At 63.2% G+C, this 19,312-nt stretch overlaps 2 protein-coding genes across 6 annotated transcripts; both read left to right on the top strand.

Annotated features, from left to right (window-relative positions):
* Positions 1-311: 311 nt before the first annotated feature.
* INCA1 (inhibitor of CDK, cyclin A1 interacting protein 1) lies at positions 312-5,499 on the top strand. Of its 5 annotated transcripts, none has more exons than XM_081805899.1 (7): positions 312-415; positions 1,344-1,443; positions 3,506-3,619; positions 3,827-3,866; positions 4,126-4,319; positions 4,735-4,900; positions 5,149-5,499. In XM_081805899.1, the coding sequence occupies exons 2-7, from the start codon at positions 1,349-1,351 to the stop codon at positions 5,233-5,235; spliced, it is 696 nt and encodes a 231-aa protein (XP_081662025.1). In that variant the 5' UTR covers positions 312-415; positions 1,344-1,348; the 3' UTR covers positions 5,236-5,499. The 5 variants fall into 5 exon arrangements, with proteins under 5 accessions (XP_081662025.1, XP_081662023.1, XP_081662024.1 ...); XM_081805897.1 differs by having other exon boundaries at positions 5,096-5,499; XM_081805898.1 differs by having other exon boundaries at positions 4,735-4,918.
* Positions 5,500-6,136: 637 nt separating this feature from the next.
* Positions 6,137-19,304, top strand: CAMTA2 (calmodulin binding transcription activator 2; the record flags this gene model as incomplete). Its single annotated transcript, XM_081805884.1, has 21 exons — positions 6,137-6,426; positions 7,105-7,199; positions 7,387-7,490; positions 8,589-8,656; positions 8,739-8,874; positions 9,396-9,467; positions 9,616-9,769; positions 10,032-10,166; positions 10,671-11,611; positions 12,209-12,335; positions 13,465-13,599; positions 15,218-15,333; positions 15,901-16,085; positions 16,376-16,454; positions 16,562-16,784; positions 16,875-17,179; positions 18,000-18,196; positions 18,412-18,595; positions 18,697-18,768; positions 18,917-18,937; positions 19,101-19,304. Coding segments are annotated over exons 1-21 (3,558 nt in total), but the record flags the coding sequence as incomplete, so codon positions are not given.
* Positions 19,305-19,312: the final 8 nt, after the last annotated feature.

Here is a 19,312-nt window from a genome sequence, read left to right as displayed (position 1 = left end):
CGCCCCGGGAACTGCCGTTAAAGGGGCAATGCGCTCGGATTGTGGGGCCCACCGGGCGCGGACGGGGAACCGAGCTGCGGGCGCAGAAAGGCGCGCAGGACGCTGGCTGGCGGGAGGGTTGCGGCGCCCGAGGAACCGGGCCGGGGCGGGGGGGTGGAGGGTGGCTGGCGGGTTGGGGGGGCAGGGGGCCGGGGGCGGGCCCTGGAGGGGACCCAGGCCCCGGACCCGCGCACGTCGCCGCCGTCGGAGGCGCGCCCAGGGGCGGAGCCGCCCGTCGCGCCCCGCCCAGGGGTGGCCCCGCCCAAGCCCCGCCCCCGGGCGCGCGGCGCGCCGGCTCCGCGGCTGCGCTCGGGTCAGCGCCTCTCCCCGCGGCGCCCGGCCTGGCGTTCTGGAACCCGCCGCGCCGCCGCCTCAGGTGCGGGGGCCGGGCGCGGGCGGCGGCGCTGTCCGCTCCCCTGCCCGCTCCCCCGCCCGCTCCCCGGCCCGGCCCGCAGGTGGCGCAAGCCCGGCAGCCCGGCCGCAGCCTCAGCCTGGGTGCCGTCTCGGGCCCGGCCTCCCGCCGACACACAGGCCGGGTTCCGCCCTCAGGCCGCCGCTCCCCCGGGCCCGGCCCGGCGCCCCTGCCCAGGACCCCCGCCCCGCGCTGGCACGCTCAGGTGGCCCCGCGAGGCCTGGGCCACCTCCCGTCCCGCTTCCTTCAGCGGCACCCCGCCCCGGAGAGCGGGGGGGGGGTGCGCCCGCTTAGACCCCCTGAGCTCGGCCCACCCGCCTTGGGCCCGGGGCACCCCGCTCGGACCCCTCCTCTAGCGCGCCCGGCCGCCCCTGAGTCTGGCCCTGTGCAGCTCGCCTGCCTGCTCACCTTTACCTGCACGCGGTCCTGACCGCCCCCTCCTTCCCTCCCTCCCGGAGGGACCGCGCTGCCCTGTGCCCATGTGACTTTCGTGAGCCCTCATATCTGATTTACTTAACAGCCCTCAGTTGTCTAACTGCCCCCAAACAACGATTCTGTACCAACGACCCCGAACCCCTCTGCCCTACCCAGTCCCCGCCTGTCTGTCCTTCCATCATCCCAAGTTACCATCTGCAGGTCTCACTTACTCTACGTTTGGCTCCAGAAAATTAATTTCCTGACTTATCTTTGAACGTCCACATTCCCTATGCTCGCTGTCTTTAAACCGTGTGTATGTTCAGCTCCTAAACATGGCCAGCACTAGAAATACCCCTGAAGCTCTCCTTCCTTTCTCCCGAACCACAAACCCCCTTCGCAATCTCTAGATCTTCGGCCGGCCTCGTCCCTACAGCCGTGACATGAGTGAATGATTCATTTTCCATTATCCTCCCAGCACCAATGAGGAGACTCTGTCCAGCCACCCAGCCTGGTCCAGCCACCCAGCCCAGTCCAGTCGTGCAGGAAGATGGAGACAACCTCATCCCCTTTGCCAAGTGAGTCCTCCCCACCCAGTGGGGACGGGATGGAGGGAAGATGGCACGCCTGGCTTCTTCCCCAACAGGAGTAGCAAATAAGGAACAAGAAGCTCAATGCCTGGTCTCAGGGGACCAATGATTCATTAATTTGTCCCACAAATAGGTTTTGTCTAGAACTACAACGTTCTAGACATGATATTCAGCACCAAGGATTCAACAATGAGGAAGATAAGGAATAAACATAAACAGATAGAACTTACTTTCTGGAGGGAGGACACAGAATGTCCAAATGTAAATATAATTTCAATTAGTGAGAAGTATAAAAAAATAAAACAGGAGCATAATGTAATGCAAAATAGAATATTCTGGAGACACAAGTTTAGATAGGGTGATTGTGGAAGACGATTCTGGGGAGCTGGGTTTGAATTGAGATCTGAAAGATTGAGAAGCAGCTGGTCTGATAATAGCCCGGGTTGGGGTGGGGGGTGAGGGGAGAAGAAGGGATAGTGAGGGGGGGTAAGCCCCAAGAAAGAAAGAAACTCAGTATCTTGTAGGACCAGGAAGCAGGCCAGTGAAACTGAAACTTCACAATCATGGGAAAAGTAGAGAGTAAAGTCGGACAGTCAGGCAGAAGCCAGCTCATACAGGACCTTACAAGCCGTTGGAAAGGTTTTGGATTTTATCCAAAGGGCAGTGGAAATCAGTGGAAGGTTTTCAGCAGGGAAATGGCACGAGCAGACTTTTTTCTTTCTCCCCAATTTCTTTATTGTGAAAAATGTCAAACAAATACCTAAGCAGAGAAAATACTCATCATGAAGCCAGTGTGCCCTTGCTGGCAGCTTCAAAAATTATCATTCCAGGGACGATCATTTCATCTGTGCGACCGTCCAGCCTCCTCCTACTCAGATTATTTTGAAGTAAATCTCAACCTGTCTGCATTTCACACAACCATGTTTAAACGGTTACTCACACTGCTCCGGGCAGAAGAGATGATTGGGAGGTTAGGATGGAAGCAGGGAGAGCAGGAGGAACCCACTGCAATAGTCCAGGCAGGGGTAGATGAGCCGAACAGTGGCGGTGGAAGTGGAAAGGGTGAGGAGTGGTCAAATCGGGTGTATTTTATTTTTTTTTAATTTAAGTGAAATTTTTTTTAAAAAATCAAAATATATATATATTTTTTAATGTAAGTAGGCTCCACACCGCCCAACGTGGGGCTTGAACTCACAACCCTGAGATCAAGGGTAGCATGCTCTACCTACTGAGCCAGCCAAGCCCCCCCCCAGCCTTTTTTAGTTTAAGTGAAACTTTATTTTTTAATTTTTTCATTTTAAGTCTGGGTATATTTTCGATGTAGGACTGACACGACTTGCTGATAGACTGGATATGGGAGTTGAGGGAAAGTGAGGCGTACCAGGTTTGTGGGCTCTGGAAACTGGGCATCTGGGGTGCCTTCCCGTGAGGTGGGGAAGGCTGGGGAGGAGATGTGGACTCCATGTGTGGAGTCCAGGGGGATAGGGATTTGGGAGTCCTTAGCACATTGGTAGTATTTAAAGTCATGGGCCTGAGTGAGATCCCATAAGGAGAGGTGGAGATGAGAAGAGAGAGGGTCCAGGCCAACCCCTAGGACACTCCCCTGGAGAGCAGGAGGCCAGTCTGCATGTAGTCTGGGGACTTTGGAAGTGCTGAGCCCTGTCCTCAAACCCCTCTGCACACCCCTTGCTACTTAGAAGGATAGCAGTTTATCTGCGTTAGGGGAGACAAACAGGAGTGAGCAGAGGTTCTGCTCGGCTGGGCCCTTGCGCTGACCAGCCGGAACCCGCCTGTCACATCAGCGGGGCCGCTGGGGCCTTCCTCTGTAACAGCTGAACGTGGTGTTCCCTGGTTCCGGGGCACAGACGTTTGAGATTTGGCATGAGATCCGAGGCTCAAACAACTGCAGTCTCCAGTCTCGCAAATCAGAGATCTCACTACCTCCTCAGCTGAAATGGCTAGGAGAGCACGTGGCCGGAGGGTCCCACGGAAAGACGGGACCCCTGAATCCCTGGAGTGAGCCAGCCCCAAGCCTCCCTTGTCCTCTTAGGTGTTCCAGAGTGGTCCGCCGCTCAGCACCCCCCAGCTTGCCTCCCCAGAGCCTCGGACTGCTGCCCCAGCGATACGGAGCCCTCTTCTGGGAGAACCTTAGCCAAAGGCCCAGGTGGGTAGACACAGAGAAAAGGAGGCGGAAGTAAGGCTGTGGAGTTTTGCACTAAACCTTACAGCAATAAGCCCTCGTCTGGGGACCACTGGCTGATGGACACCATAGCTCCTACTGCCAGACGGACAGGTGCTTGGGAGAGGCGGTCCAAGAAACAGTACAGATAGGGGTGTCCTCTGCACATAGCTCCCCTTTTGTGCTTTACAGCCCCACCGGGACGGAAGAACAGTACACCCCACCCCTGCTGGTATGACGAACGTTGTGCCCTTCAGCACTCCTTGTTTAAAATCGTACCCACTGCTATCCTATCCTCAGCTAACCTTATTACCTCTTCCCTCTGCTGTCCCCCAACCAGTGCACGGGCCACACCCTCCTTTCTTTGCATCAGTCACCCTGTTTCCATGATCTGGGCTTCCCAAGACCCCTGACTCCCTGTTTTAGTCCAAGCCCTCCTTGAGAGGCCCAGTTCTGCCCTCTGGCCCCTTTCCCCCCATTCTCGGGCACAGAGAGCCACTGGATGCTCCCAGCCTGGCCTGTACCCCCCTGAGGGGCTCCCACCACCAGAGGTGCTTTGCAGAAGAAAGAGAAGAAGGCCATATTTGGCAGGAATGCAGCAGGGACCTGCGGGCATCCCAGCCCGGGTGAGGGCAGTCACTTATCACCTGGAGGATCTAAGGAGGCGACAGAGACTCATCAATGAGTAAGGAGAGAGACATCTGGGCTCTCGGAGCCAAGCAGGGTTTGGGGGCAGGAGGGTTTGAACTAAGGAAGGGGTTGAGAGCTTTGAAGGAATTGGAGGCTGTACGGAGATGGGGAGGGAACTGGGGGTGGAGGATGAACCACAGGAGCTGCAAGGAGTGGAAACAGGGTCACCGATGACAGGAAAGCCGTCCACAGAACTGGAGGGTCGTGAGTAGCCACAGGTCACCTCTGAGTCCCTGGACTGAGGGTGCTCCAGTCTGAGGGGAGCAGGAAGCTGGGGGTGGACGGTTGGAAGTCCAGTGATAACACCCCTGGGTCCCAGCAGGAAGTATTTCAGGGCAGAGAGGTGAAGAGTGGAGAGACAGGAAGCCTGGCCTCCAGGCTCTGCGTTCCTAAGCCTCACGTCACCACAGACAGAAGAAGGCCCAGTGGGGCAGCTCTGGGGCTGCATCTGAGCCCCTGGCGCTTGCCGATGACAACCGTGGAGTCCCCAGTGCCACCGAACACCGGGGTCTGGAAGAGGACAGGGCTGCCTATCCACAGGAGGACGGCCACCTTCTCACCGCTGGCCGGCCCCAGGTCTGCTGGAGGAACCTGGTGGGGTGGAGGAGGGTGCGGGGGCTGCCTGGTCTTGGGAGGAGGGACAGCGGGAGGCCAGAGCCCCAGGTTGGGTGGCTGGCCTGGAGAGGAACAAAACACAGAGGCTGGGGGGGTGCCTGGGCTTGGGGGCTAGGAAGCCCAGAGAGACCGCCCTTCCCGTTCTCATCCTTACAGCTGCTCTGGTCTCCCTGGAGCCCCCTGGGCCACGGGGGGTCTTGCCTCCCCAGGCCGCTGGGCTCCCTGGCCTCCTTCAGCGCTGTCACAGCCAGCAGGAAGCTCCTCTGCAAGCCCTGGGGGATGGAGGTGCAGTCTGAGGAGTGAGGACGGACCCCATGCCCCCGATGCCCCAGACGCCCTCCGCTGCCCCCGCCCAGCGGGCCCCGGGCTGGTTGGCGGCCCTGGAGCCTCCCCCACTTGTGACAGCGAGGCGTTTCCCCCTCCTCAGCGTCTCCCAGCTGCCCCCACCCCCAGCACTGGGCGCTAACAGCCCCCTTGGCCTCCCTGGTCAATCCGCTCTTCGCGGGGCTCCCCGGGGCCGGCTGCCCCCCGCCCCCCCCCCCCCCGCCAGGCCCGATCCCCGGCCTCTGTTCTGACATTAAAAAGCAAGCAAGTCGAGCCCAGAGCGTCTTTCTGCCCGAGGAGCAGTGATGGAGAGGCTCGTGGGGAGGGAGGGCGCCGCCCCCTCCTGCGGGACCAGCTAAAGGGAAGTCGGGCTGGGTCCCGCGGGGCCCCGGAAGCCCGCCCCGCCCCCCGCCCCCCGCCCCACGGCCACCGCCCCGCGCTGCCCGGCCGCCCCATCCCCTTAACGGGGAGGCCCCGCCCCGTGCGCAGTGACGTCGGACGCCGCTGTCAGCGGGCGCCGGGGGGGGTCGGTGTGGGGTAGAATGGCCGCTGCTGCCGTCACCCGCGGGACCCCGGGAGGTAAGAGCCGGGGCCTCTCGCCCGCCTCTCCGCCCCCGCGCCAGGGGGCGCCGCTGCGGGGCCGGGCCGCAGGCGCGCGCCGCGGGGACCCCCGCCCCTCCTCCCGGCTCGCCCCCAAGCCGGCTCCCGTCCTCCTCCCCCGCGCCAGGGGGCGCCGCAACGCGCCGGGCCCCGCGGCGGACCTGCGGCGCCGGCACCGCCGGGGGACCCCGCGCCCCGGTCCCCGGCCCGGCCCTCGCCGCCGTGCGCCCGCGGGCTCTGCGCCGCGTCGTCTCCGGAGCGCCCCAGCGTGCGGGCGGGCGGCGGGCGCTCCCACGTCGGGGCTTCTCCGGCGACCCCCGCCCCGGGCCGCTCGGCACCCTGGCAGGCTGCCGGGCCGGGACTGCGCACCTGCGCCCTGGGGCGGAGTCCTTACCCCGACCAGCTGCCCTGCACACAGCTAGCGCGGACGGGCCTCCTCCCCTCTCCACCCCGGACACCTGGCGGAGCCCGCCGCCCGGAGCCCGCGCTGGGAGCATCCTCCAGCTTCCATCTGTTCCCTCGGGAGGGTGGGGGCTCAGGCTGGAGCCACAGTGGTAGATGGGGTACGGTGGGCCTGGAGGCCAGGGGAAGCGGAGGCGTTTGGGGAGAGCGCTGGTGGAGGAGGGGTGGGGAGGGCCGGGAGCCTCAGCGTGGAGGATGGGTCGTCCTGGGGGTGGGAAGCCGAGGCCTGGATACCCGGCCCAGATCCGACCGGGCCCTGACGGACCTGGAGAGGAGGGAGGAGGTTACGATCAGTCGTCAGATCTGCCCTTCCCCTTGCAAGTATCAAATCGAGAAGGAACCCAGGGTGTGTCTTGTAAGGCCCAGCTCTCCCCCCAGCATCTAGGCTCCCATTTGCCGAACCGTCCTCAAGGACCAGGTCCCCGAAGTGCCAGCCCCCAGGCCCTGACCCCTGCGTAGCCCCAGCTTCCACGACAGCCCCTGCCGTAGGGCCTGGGAAACGCCAGCCGGGCCAGCCTCCCCCTCCCCCACCCACTGGTCTCTTCCTGATGACTCTGTCGGTGGTGTCTCCCCACCCGTGCTGGTTCCTGGCACCGGGTCTGGATTCTCCCTCTCCTCCATGCCCAGCTCTACTCACATCTCAGTCTGGCCCCTTCCCCCTGCCTCCTCATCTTTCCCGGCTACCACGACACAGTTCCACACCCCTCTCCCAGCTCCTCCTCCTCATCCTGGGTCAATGTGGGGGGTTTCTGCCATGACCTTGTTCTCTCCCTTCCCAGCACAGACTCCCCCTCCCCCCGGCCCCTCAGGCCGGGGGTGACCTTGCCCCCTGGAGCCCTCACCATGAATTCCAAGGACACCACCGAGGTTGCCGGTGAGTTCACAGCCCAGGTTCCCAGCCTTTCTTTCTCCCGGCTGTGGTGACCCTCGAGTTCTTGCGTCCCTGCTCCCCTTGTCATGGTTCAGTCCCCCCACCAGTGCTTTGGATTCAGTCCCTTTGCCCTGGGCTGCCGGACAGGTCAGAGGCAGCACACTGAACCCTCCCTTCTGATTCCCTCTAGAGAACAGCCACCACCTGAAGATCTTTCTCCCCAAGAAGCTGCTGGAGTGTCTTCCTCGCTGTCCACTGCTGCCGCCAGAGCGACTTCGGTGGAATACAAATGAGGTTTTCTGGGGGAGCCTTGGGTAGGGCCTGGCAAGGTGGATTGGAGGATGGTGGATGGGGGTCCTCCTAAGTGCAGAGCACTGCTCTAAGCTCTTTGGGGGCCCCAGAGGAGGTGTAGAGACCTGCATCTTATAGGCGCTCATTCTGGGGCACATCCACCCGAGTAAAAGTAACAGCAAGCAGCAACAAAATACTTCTTACAAACCGAGTGATGTGCTCAGCACCTGAGCTCAGTTACCTTCTTCAGTCCTTTACCAGCCCTGTGGAGCAGACACAGTTGTTCTCCCCATGCTATAGGGGAGGAAATGGGTCTACCTTGTGTAGTTTATTTAACTCTGGAGCTTTTGCTTTTAACCACCGCTGACGCTGGCTCCTTCTGGAGGCATGGTCCTCGTGTTACACACCTTCCGTGTCCTCCCTCCTCCCCACACGCACACACAATGGTTTGTATATACTCAGCGCTTGATTATTTCATTAGATGAGAATCGTCAGCGAGAGAATATATGCGTGTGTGATTGCTGTAAATGCAGGAAGGGCCAGGGCAGGGAGCGGGGCTTGGTGGAGATCTGGGAAGGGATGTGATCTGTGGGATGACTAGGGTGTCCAGGCTGAGAGAAATGGGTGCATGGCATTCAGGCCTGAGGGGGGACACTAACATTCAGGAGCTCAGGGCTCAGGGCTCAGGGCACGTTCAGAGGAGAATCCGTGGCTGGTCTGGCAGGGATGGTAGGTGGAATATAGGTAAATGGTGGGAGCGGTTTTATCCCTGGTCTGAGAGAAGCTCGGAGTCAGGTTGAGGAATTCAGAAATCCTGGCAGTGTCAAGCCATTCAGGTTTTCTGAGTCAGGAAGTGGCACAAATGGGATTTGGAAAGTAAAATCAGAGGCGGCACGAAGCATGGAGGATGGAGAGTTTGGACTTGGCCCTGGCTGAGGAAGAGGGAAGGAGAGATTAGACCCGGGTCTGAGATGGAGCCTGGGACCCAGGAGGGCAGCGGTCCTTGCTGGGAGCCTCCAGTAGCCGCCAGAGCTCAGCGGAGCAGGAGGCCAGCCCCAGAGTCTACGCGGGACCCCCAGCTGAGTGCCCCTTGTCCTACAGGAGATCGCATCCTACTTGATCACCTTTGAGAAGCATGACGAGTGGCTGTCCTGTGCCCCAAAGACAAGGTGAGCGGGTTCATGAAGGCGGGCAGCGGCGGGGCTCCTGGATTCCCGCCGCAGAACTCAAGGCCAGCCCTCCCCTCGTCAGGCCTCAGAACGGCTCCATCATCCTCTACAACCGCAAGAAGGTGAAGTACCGGAAGGACGGGTACCTGTGGAAGAAGCGGAAGGATGGGAAGACCACGCGAGAGGACCACATGAAGCTGAAGGTCCAGGGCATGGAGGTGAGGCAGGTGTCCAGCCGTCAGCCCCGGCCGTCAGCCCTGGCCGCCCTCCTCCGTCCTCAGCGGGGCTCTGGCCCACCTCCTCCCACCCTCCCGGCCACTCCCCTTCTCACTGCCGTGGCTCAGCCCACGCGCCGCCTCCCACGTCCCTCCGTGACCCAGCTCTCTAGGACTCAGGCGCCCCCCGAGGCCGCCCAGGCCCATTCCCCTCAGGGGTCCAGGTCCTGAACCTCTGAGCACGGGTTTCCCTCCCTCGAATCACTGCTCCTCCTCTCGGATGTGCCCTCGCCCTGACCTCTGATCTCTAGACAGTCCCTCCCGTATGTCCCGTCTGCTCCGCCTTGTGAGGCCCCGGCCCCAGTGTCCCCGTGGTGCAGGGTGCCGGGATGGGGAGTAGGTGGGGGTGGGCGAGGGCTGACAAGGAACTGGTGGAAAGACTGGGATTCCTGCAAAGGGGCTGAACAGAGGAAGAGTTGGGGAGCAGACTAGCCCTCCCCCCACCCCAGCCTGTCTCCTGGCAGTGTTTGTATGGCTGCTACGTTCACTCTTCCATCGTCCCCACATTCCATCGGCGCTGTTACTGGCTGCTGCAGGTAAGGGAGGTGGGGTCTGAGATGACCCACTGGGTTCCGAGTGGGAGGAGGAGCCTGGGAAGAGGGGAGGGGGGTGGGGGACGGAGGCGCCAGGCCTGGGAGGAGAGCGGGCCCCCACGGCGCTCTGTGTGTGCCCTTGTGCTCTCAGAACCCTGACATCGTTCTTGTGCACTACCTGAACGTCCCAGCCCTGGAGGATTGTGGGAAGGGCTGCAGCCCCATCTTTTGTTCCGTCAGCAGCGACCGTCGCGAGTGGCTCAAGTGGTCCCGGGAGGAGCTGCTGGGGCAGCTGAAGCCCATGTGTAAGGCGCTCCCAGGGGGCGAGGAGACAGGCGCCTCCCGGGGGGGCGGGGGGGGTTCTGTACCCCCAGCGTGGGGTGAGCGGCTCCCTGCGAGCCAGGGGGTGCTCCCCTGAGGGGGCGCGAGGATTCTGGCGTGTTCTGAGCTCTTGCCATTGCGGAGAAGGGGCCGAAGGAGGTTTGTGAGCTTTGCGGCTGCTGGCCGGGAGTCTCGGGGCCTGTCCTGTGGGATCCCCAGCATCCCCCCACCCCAACGCTCTTCCAGTTCATGGCATCAAGTGGAGCTGTGGGAGCGGGACAGAGGAGTTATCTGTGGAGCAGCTGGTGCAGCAGATCCTGGACAGCCACCCGGCCAAGCCCGCACCGCGAACCCACGCCTGTCTGTGCAGCGGGGGCCTCGGTGCGTGACCCCTGACCCCGGAGCTGTCTTCCCGCCAGCGCCCCACGCTTCCTCGCTTCCTCGGGCCTCTCTGTCCTGCTAGCGTTTGCATGCTGATTTGCACGTCTTTTGCATATCCCAGAAAGAGGGCCGGATGAAGAGGCCTTCCGGCCTTCCCGCCTTCCCGCCGGGGCACGCTGGCCCGGCCCAGGCTCTCCATCTGTCTGCTGCCCTTAGCGGCTCTGGGCCACCCCAGGGTGACCGTTCACACCCAGCCCCAGCTTTACGGCTAGTTGGTACCCTCTCGGTTGTGTTCTCACATCCCTTCTCTTTGCCTTTACCTGCTTGTCTCAGCTGCTGTCCCCGCAGAGCCCCTCCGGTCCTGTTTAATTTGGGGGTGCACGCCTGCCTCCCAGTGGCCGCAGCCGATAGTACGGCTATCGTCCGGGGCCGGGTGCGGGAAGCTGGTGACGCTGCGGGGAAGGGACGGTGGAGAACCGCGATCCTCCCGCCTTCCCACCGCAGGTTCCGGGAGCCTCACCCACAAGTGCGGCAGCACGAAACACCGCATCATCTCTCCCAAAGTGGAGCCCCGAGCTTTAACGCTGACCTCTGTCCCCCACCCCCACCCCCCGGAGCCCCCTCCGCTGATAGCCCCTCTTCCCCCGGAGCTCCCCAAGGCACACACTTCCCCTTCCTCGTCTTCCTCCTCGTCCTCCTCTTCCTCCGGCTTTGCAGAACCCCTAGAGATCAGACCTAGCCCTCCCACCTCCCGAGGGGGCTCATCCAGAGGAGGCACCGCAATCCTCCTCCTGACGGGACTGGAGCAGCGGACCGGGGGCTTGACGCCCACCAGGCACTTGGCTCCCCAGGCTGATCCTAGGCCTTCCATGAGCTTGGCTGTGGTCGTAGGCTCTGAGGCCTCTGCCCCACCAGCTCCTCCCAGCCCTGCCTTTGACCCGGATCGTTTTCTCAACAGCCCCCAGAGGGGCCAGACGTACGGAGGGGGGCAGGGGGTAAGCCCAGACTTCCCCGAGGCAGAGGCCGCCCACACCCCCTGCCCTGCCCTGGAGCCCGCTGCTGCCCTAGAGCCCCAGGCTGCTCGGGGTCCCCCTCCTCCGCCAGGAGCAGGTGGGAGAAGAGGAAATCGCTTCTTCATCCAAGACGATGGCAGTGGGGAGGAGCTCAAGGCCCAGGGGGCCACTCCCCCTGCACCTTCACCCCCTCCTTCGCCCCCACCCTCACCTGCCCCCCTGGAGCCGGCAGGCAGGGGAGGCAGAGGGGAGGCCTTGTTTGGAGGAGCTGCTGGGGCCAGCGAACTGGAGCCCTTCAGTCTTGCATCATTCCCAGACCTCATGGGAGAGCTCATCAGCGATGAGGCTCCAGGCGCCCCTGCCCCAGCCGCCCAGCTCTCTCCTGCTCTTAGCACCATCACAGACTTCTCCCCAGAGTGGTCCTACCCGGAGGTGAGCCTCGGGCCCCAGACCCTCCTCCATCCCACTCAGCCAGTGCTGCCCCCTGCTCTCCCCTGACTGCATGGCAGCTTCGCTTTCGTCCCGTCCCTCTCTGTACGCAGAGCAGAGCATAGCTGCTTCCCTCGTCTCTGCAGGTAGCCTCTCTCCCTCCCTCCCCCACCCCCCGCATGCTGGGTGTGGCCGTGTGAGTCCCCCAGGTGCCCTCGTCGCGGACTTGGGGAAGCCGAGGGTCTGTCCCCTGCAATGAAGTTCTGCTCTCTGCTGCCCCAGAGAACGAGAGGAGGAACCTCAGTGGGAGGACAGTGGGAGCCCAAGGCAAGGGCTTCGGCCCATGACCGCTGTCTGCCAATCAGTTGGCAGCCTTGGGGGAAGCAGTGAGTTCCCTGTTGCTGGCAGGAGTGTTGGGAGGAGGGCCAGGCTAGCTGACCTCACCCCGCTGGGACCTGCCCCATCCCTGTACCCCAGAACCTAGCCCAGGGCCTGCCGTACCGCACGTGCTCCCTCAGGGTCTGAATTCATGATGAGTGAATGAGCGAATGAACACCCAACCGAGTTCCAGTGGCATGACTCTGGGCTTCGTCTCTGCAGGGTGGGGTCAAGGTGCTCATCACAGGTCCCTGGACAGAGGCCGCCGAGCATTACTCCTGTGTCTTCGATCACATCGCCGTGCCAGCCTCGCTTGTCCAGCCTGGGGTCTTACGCTGCTACTGTCCTGGTATGGGGGTGGGGCGTGCTCGGGGGAGGGGCCGGCTCGTGGGATGGTGAGCTCCGTGCTCCCCCAACAGGCACATGAGTCTGGGTGCATGTCTCAGAAGGTCTAGGCTCTGGCGTAAGCGATCTAGTCCTTAGCTGACTGGCGGCCTTCCGGGTCTGCGGCCCCCCGTCCTGGGAGGTCAGGCATTTGACCCAGCGGGCCTCCGCTGTCCATCCAGGCCCTCTGGCTTGGTTGCAGCCAGTCTCTGGTTCCAGTCCAGGGAGCTCTCAGGAGCATGAGAAGAGAGACACGTTGGTCTCTCTCGGCCAGTCTTGGACTAAAGGACATTGCCTCCTAGACTTGGGCTGTCTGGTAAGGTAGCCGTTAGCCACGTGGGCCCGTGGAAGTTCATTAGAACGAACTAAAACGTAGGACTCGGCACCTCCCTCCCAGCAAGCACACGCTGAGGGTTCAGTAGCCACCCTGCTGGACGGTGCCGATCCAGGACGCGTCCGGCACTGAGGAAGCTCCGTCAGACAGCACAGCCTAGAGCTCGGTGCCGAGGCTCCCCTCTGCCCTCTGCCTCCGACCTTGCTCCTTACCTGCACCCAGCAGTCAGCTGCTCTGGGACCGCGGGGACCACCAGAGTGACGGGGCGACAGATTGATTGGCTGTGAGCACGCCCCATCACAGCAGCCTGGTCCGGGGGTGCGTGAGCGGCAAGGGCAGACCAGGGAGGCTGGGTGCTGGGATTCGTCTCAGCCTGTAGTCTGGGGACCGGGGCCTGGTGGATTTGTTCTCAAGGCCAGAGACACGGAGAGCCCGGGACACAGCTCTCACTGGACCCTGCGGTGAGCAGCTGCTTCTCCTTCCCCGACCTCGGTGACCGGCTCATGCCCTCTGTGCCCAGACCTTGGGGGATCAGGCTGCTTCCTAAGCAGAGGTGTTTGTGGACCCTCCGCTCCCAGGCCTGGTGCCGACTTCACCGCAGGGTCTACAACCCCAGGTGTCTCAGGCCCAGCCCCCAGTAGGTATTAGGTCCTTGAACGATCGGAATCGCGCCAGCTTTGAAACATCGTGTGTGGCCCTCACGCGGGGCCAGAGGAGGAGCCAGGGAGAGAGCCCCTGTCGCTGACCCTGCCCCCCCCAGCCCATGAGGTGGGGCTGGTGTCTTTGCAGGTGGCGGGGCGGGAGGGGCCCCTTTCTGCCTCTGTGCTCTTTGAGTATCGAGCCCGCCGGTTCCTGTCACTGCCTAGTACTCAGCTCGACTGGTTGTCACTGGACGGTGAGTACACCGTGTTGGGCCCAGCATTGGAGTGGGACGCGCTCCTAGACCCCCCAGGACTCAGGCGGCCACCGCCCTGCCCCCAATTTACCACCCTTTCCCCAGCTGCTGCTTCATGGGTCAGTTCTAAAGGCGGCAGCGACTGTCCCTCCCATCCTCTCCCCCAGAAATCTTGGAGCCGTCTCTGGCCCAGCCCTTGGCCTGTCCCGTCCCAAAGATGGACTGTAGGCAGGCGGGGCCAGGAGGCGGGAGCAGTGTACATGGGGTGTACGTGGGCTGTACGTGGGTGCGCACAAGCACACGTGTGTACTGATGGGCGTATTGCAATTTCCTTGCTGCTTTTCCCTCTACTTTTGAGGACAGGTGTTTGCTCTAAGAAATTTGGGAATAACAGAGAAGCATAAAGTAGAAAATTGACCGTGTCGGTCCTCAGTGACATTCACCTTTAATACGCTTCAACACACTTTTCTATACAAACAGGCGCGCGTGCACACGTACGTGTACTTAAATTGAGAACTGTGCGTTCCTTCGCTGGTTCTCCTTCCCGTGCCTCCCAGTGCGGTGTCCCCACGGCCCCTGCGTCCAGCTCGGGGTCTCCTCCTCTGGGTTTCTCTCCCTTGTGCTGCCGTCCCTGCTGAGCTCGCCTCCCTCGCTCCCTCCATCATGCCCCTGCTGTTTCATCCCTGGGGGGCCCCTCCCAAAGCCCTGCTGTCTGGACGCGGGGGCTCCTCCCTCCCCCTGCTTCCTGGTTCCACTGTGCCTCCTGCCCTTCTGTGTTGCTTGTTTGGCTCATCTCCCCGCGGTCCTGTCCCTCCTCTCCTTCACCTTGTTGACCCTTCTGCTCGGTGTCTGCCCTCCTCCCCACCGTCCCCTCTAGGCCCTGAGCCCCTTACGCCCTGGCATCTCAAGCAGGACATCCACAACCTCCACCCTGCTTCGTGCCTGTTCTCCCGTGGCTCCGATCCCCTGCCGCCTCCCCTCCTTGTTCTCGTGTGATCTCAGGAGGGCACAGATAGAGCTTGGCGTGTGTGTGCGTGTGCATGTGCGTTCTTGTGCACGGGGTGGGGGGAAGAAGAGGAGGAATGGACATGGTGTTCCCTCTCTGTCACCTTCCAGCCCCGCCATCCTCTTTGTGGACAGCTGCGGGGGGCTGGGTGGAGGGGGTGGTGCTTCTTAAATCACAGCCCCCGAGCTCTCTTGGGCAGTGGATAAGAGAGAGGAGGGGCCCTGGAGTCCTTCAGCCCCAGCATGGGGGATAGAGGTAGTGTCTGGGGCAAGGAGAGGTGACGGAGGGCTCACCTAGAGGGCCAGGGGTGTGTGAGCGTGAGCGTGAGCGGGTGTGAGCGTGAGCGATCTGGGGCAGCATGGGGCCGCACGCTGGAATCCCTACCACATCTGTGTCCTGAAGGACATGGTTTTAGTTCCGGATTCTGGTCCCAGGTCAGCGGGAGGTGTTAAAAGCTCTAGTTTAAGGACTGCGTCCTGGGTGGGCTGCATGTAGGGTGAGGGGTCAAAGGGGGCCTCCCCTCCCAGGTGGTGGCACAGGGCGAGTTGTGGTGTTGGGGGCATCTCCCAGACCCCGCCCGCCGCTCAGCCTCCCGTACCTCTTTCCCCTCAGACAACCAGTTCCGAATGTCCATTCTGGAGCGGCTAGAGCAGATGGAGAAGCGAATGGCAGACATGGCAGCAGCCGGGCAGGCTTCCTGCCGCGGTCCTGACGCACCTCCAATCCAGGTAGCTCCGCGAGGGGGGAGGTCTGGGTGGGGAGCCGAGGAGGGTCCTCCCAGAGAAAACGGCTGTGCTGAGACTCTCCTGTCCCTCGTGTCCCCAGCCTCCTCCTCCCTGACGTCACCCTGTGGCAGGAGTGGCTATTCTGGGCACCCTCTTGGCATGACAGGCTTCAGACTATTTCTGATCTGAAGCGGGTGGGGGTGAAGGCGGGGGTGGGGGAGGGGATGGGGAGCCTGGGGGCCGGCACTCATGGGCCCCGGGGCTCTGAGGACAGGGACAGGGAGAGGACGCAGGGTCATCTGTGGGCATGGCGCTGACCAGAGCCGGCGTGCGGGCGCACACGGGCAAGGCCGTGTGGGGTCCGGCTGCCAGAGTGGCTGGAGGAAGCCAGCCGTGGGAGTGGGGGACGCCCAGGAGCCCGAGCTGGGAGAGCTGAAGGCCCACGGAGGTCTGGGGGCGGTAGGAACCTGGAAGGGAGGTGTGGGGAGAGGACAGGTGGAGGTGGCCAAGGCCATCCCAAGGCAGGGGGCCAGGCTCTCAGGTCCCTGCATAAGGGGGTCTGTTCCACAGGACGAAGGCCAGGGGCCCGGCTTTGAGGCACGTGTGGTGGTCTTGGTAGAGAGCATGATCCCACGCTCCACCTGGAGGGGTCCCGAACGTCTGGTGCACGGAAGCCCCTTCCGGGGCATGAGCCTCCTGCACCTGGCCGCTGCCCAGGGCTACGCGCGCCTCATCGAGACCTTGAGCCAGTGGCGGTGAGCAGGGCTGCGGGGAGGGGGCACCAGTGCCAGGGGACTGAGGAGGGAGCTGTGCTCACTGTGGGAAGAGGGGCTGGGAGAGGACTCACACTCGGCGAATTTTAACGCCCCCCGACTTGGGACGCTGACTTTTGGAGCTCCTCAGGCTCTGCGTCTCTTCGAGGGCCTCGCCCCCTGACCTTAGTGCTTCTAGACTAATTGCTTCCCAGCTCTTTCAATTCTGATGCTCCCGCGGCGCCTGCCCTTACCCTGACCAGACTCTGGTGTCCCTGCCCCAAATCCTCCAGGAGCGTGGGGACTGGGAGCTTGGACCTAGAGCAGGAGGCTGACCCGCTCAACGTGGACCACTTCTCTTGCACCCCTCTGGTGAGCGCACGCAGGGTGGCGGGGGGCCAGGCGTGCTGCCGGGGGGGGGGGGTCTTGGGGGGATGCGCAGGGCGGCCCCAGGCCTCACCCCCCCCCCCCGCCCGCAGATGTGGGCCTGCGCCCTGGGCCACCTGGAGGCCGCGGTGCTCCTCTTCCGCTGGAACAGGCAGGCGCTGAGCATCCCCGACTCTCTGGGCCGGCTGCCCCTGTCCGTGGCGCACTCCCGGGGTCACGTGCGCCTCGCCCGCTGCCTGCAGGAGCTGCAGAGACAGGAAGCTTCAGCCGAGCCCCCGCTCGCCCTGTCGCCCCCCTCCTCCAGCCCCGACACTGGTGAGGGCCGTCCCCAGTCTTCCTGAGGAGGCCGTGGGTGGGAGGACGACGGCCAGGGCTCCCGCTACCCTGGCTCCCCTCCCCTCGCAGGGCTGAGCAGCGTCTCCTCGCCCTCGGAGCTGTCGGACGGCACCTTCTCCGTCACGTCGGCCTACTCCAGTGCCCCAGACGGCAGTCCTCCGCCTGCGCCTCGGCCAGCCTCCGAGATTGCCATGCAGGACATTGTCCCTGGCCAGGTCTCCTCGGGTGCCCCCGAGGCCCCCCTATTCCTCATGGACTGTGAAGCCACCAACCCCCAGGGGCCAGCCCCCTCACCGCCTCCTCTCCCACCAGCCCCGGACGGTGGGGCTGCCCCAGAGGACACGGATGGCCCGCCGGCTGTGGACGTGATCCCGGTACACAGCCCGCCGCAGAGCTGTGAGGGGCGGGGTCGGGGGCGCGCGGCGCAGACACTGAGCGTCCCCCAGAGCAGAAGTAGGGTCTGGCTTCAGTTTGGGAAGAAGGGGCCGGTTACCTTTGTTTTGGGGACGGGCATGGGAACCCTTTGCTTAGCTCCTGACAGAGATTGGGACTCAGAAATCATGAGGCATCAGAGGTTGAACATTCTGGGGAGCGGCCTCAGCTGGAGCTGGGTTGTAGGGGTTCCCCACTGATCCATGAGGACACAGGATTCTCGGGGAAGCGGGGCGGTATGATGGAGTGAGGAGCCGGGAGGCCGGCACGGGGTTAACAGCGAGGAGTCTGGGAGAGCAGCAGGGCACTGCTCTGCCCAAACCCGGGACCTGCCTGCCTCAGAGAGGCCACCGGACTCACTGCGCAGCATAGAAGTCCAGACACAGAGTACCGCGCTGCGTGTGGCTGGCCCGGAGTGCACAGGGGGGCGTGGAGGGGGCTTGAGGATGCTGGGGTTGCGGGCCCAGCCTCCCGAAGGGCAAGTGCTCCATTCGCTCAGTTCCTGAATCCCCATCTGGAGCAGGTCCTTCCCGTCTCGTTTTCCACGTCTCCACACAGAGGGCTGTACACCCATGTGGGAGCCCAGGGGGTGTAAATGCAAGAATCGGAGCGTGGGAAGCAGGGACAGCCGTTTGCGAGGCCTCAGGGTCTGGTGGTGAGGGGAGTGATGGGACAGGACGTGAACGGTGGCTACACTGTGGCGGGACGGGAGCACCTGGCAGTCAGGGCGGCTGGGGACTCGGCAGCTTCTCCTTCATGCAGGTGGACATGATCTCACTGGCCAAGCAGATCATCGAAGCCACGCCGGAGCGGATTAAACGAGAGGACTTCTCGGGGCTGCCCGAGGCCGGAGCGCCCATGAGGGAGCGCACAGGGGCCCTGGGGCTCAGTGAGACCATGTCGTGGCTGGCCAGCTACCTGGAGAATGTGGACCATTTCCCCAGCTCAGCCCCTCCCAGGTAACCAGCTCAGGACAGAGCATCCAGACGCGTCCACGGCACATGGGAGCGGGGAAGGAGCCTCTCCCACAGCCAGAGTCCACTGCGGCTCGGGCCCCAGGGCCTTTGAGGGAAGGATGAACTGGCTGGGGAGCTCTCCCTTCACCGCGGTCCCTGGGCAGAAGAGGAGGGACCTCACACGCCCCGTGACCTCCCTTCTCCCTGTTCCCCTCCAGCGAACTGCCCTTTGAGCGTGGGCGCCTGGCCGTCCCTCCAGCACCCTCCTGGGCAGAGTTTCTGTCCGCCTCCGCCAGCGGCAAGATGGAGAGTGATTTCGCCCTGCTGACGCTGTCGGATCACGAGCAGCGGGAACTGTACGAGGCGGCTCGCGTCATCCAGACAGCCTTCCGAAAGTACAAGGTCGGAGGGCTGCGGAGATCGTGGGCTCGCGGCCAGCCGAGGGGCAGGTCAGGAGTCGGCCAGGTGGGCCCCTGGGGGCTGACTTCCGTGTCTTGCCCCAGGGCCGCAGGCTGAAGGAGCAGGAGGAGGTGGCTGCGGCCGTGATCCAGCGCTGCTACCGGAAGTACAAGCAGGTGAGAGCCTGGGCTCTGGACGGCGCACGTGCGCGCGCACCCGCACACATGTGCCCCCCACGCACCTGCACCTGCACCCGCGCGCGCATGCGCATCCTCACTCCAGAGCGCTGCTGAAGCCCTCTAACTCCCCTTCTCTCTCCACAAGCTGACCTGGATTGCGCTTAAGGTATCAGGCACGAGGTCTGGGTGGGAGGTTGTCCGTGATGATTCGGCCTTCCCGTGAGCGTGTGGATTAGAGACTTGCACCAGCTGAACCTGGGGGTGACCCGCAGGGGTCCGGGTCTCTGTCCCTGCAGTTCAGCCCCCGTCCCCTCCCCCCATGTCTGTAGTTTGCACTCTATAAGAAGATGACCCAGGCGGCCATCCTGATCCAGAGCAAGTTCCGAAGCTACTATGAACAGAAGCGGTTTCAGCAGAGCCGCCGGGCGGCTGTACTCATCCAGCAGCACTACCGCTCCTACCGCCGCCGGCCGGGGCCTCCCCACCGGCCCACGGGCAGCCTGCCCGCCCGCAGCAAGTACGGCCGCCCGCAGCCCTCCAC

The sequence above is a fragment of the Leptonychotes weddellii genome, chromosome 15 (assembly GCF_054177405.1).
Source record: "Leptonychotes weddellii isolate Sample4059 chromosome 15, ASM5417740v2, whole genome shotgun sequence".
NCBI classification, from domain to species: domain Eukaryota; kingdom Metazoa; phylum Chordata; class Mammalia; order Carnivora; family Phocidae; genus Leptonychotes; species Leptonychotes weddellii.
The sequence above is the reverse complement of the archived record's forward strand: the minus strand, read 5'-3'. Positions and strand labels throughout refer to the sequence as shown.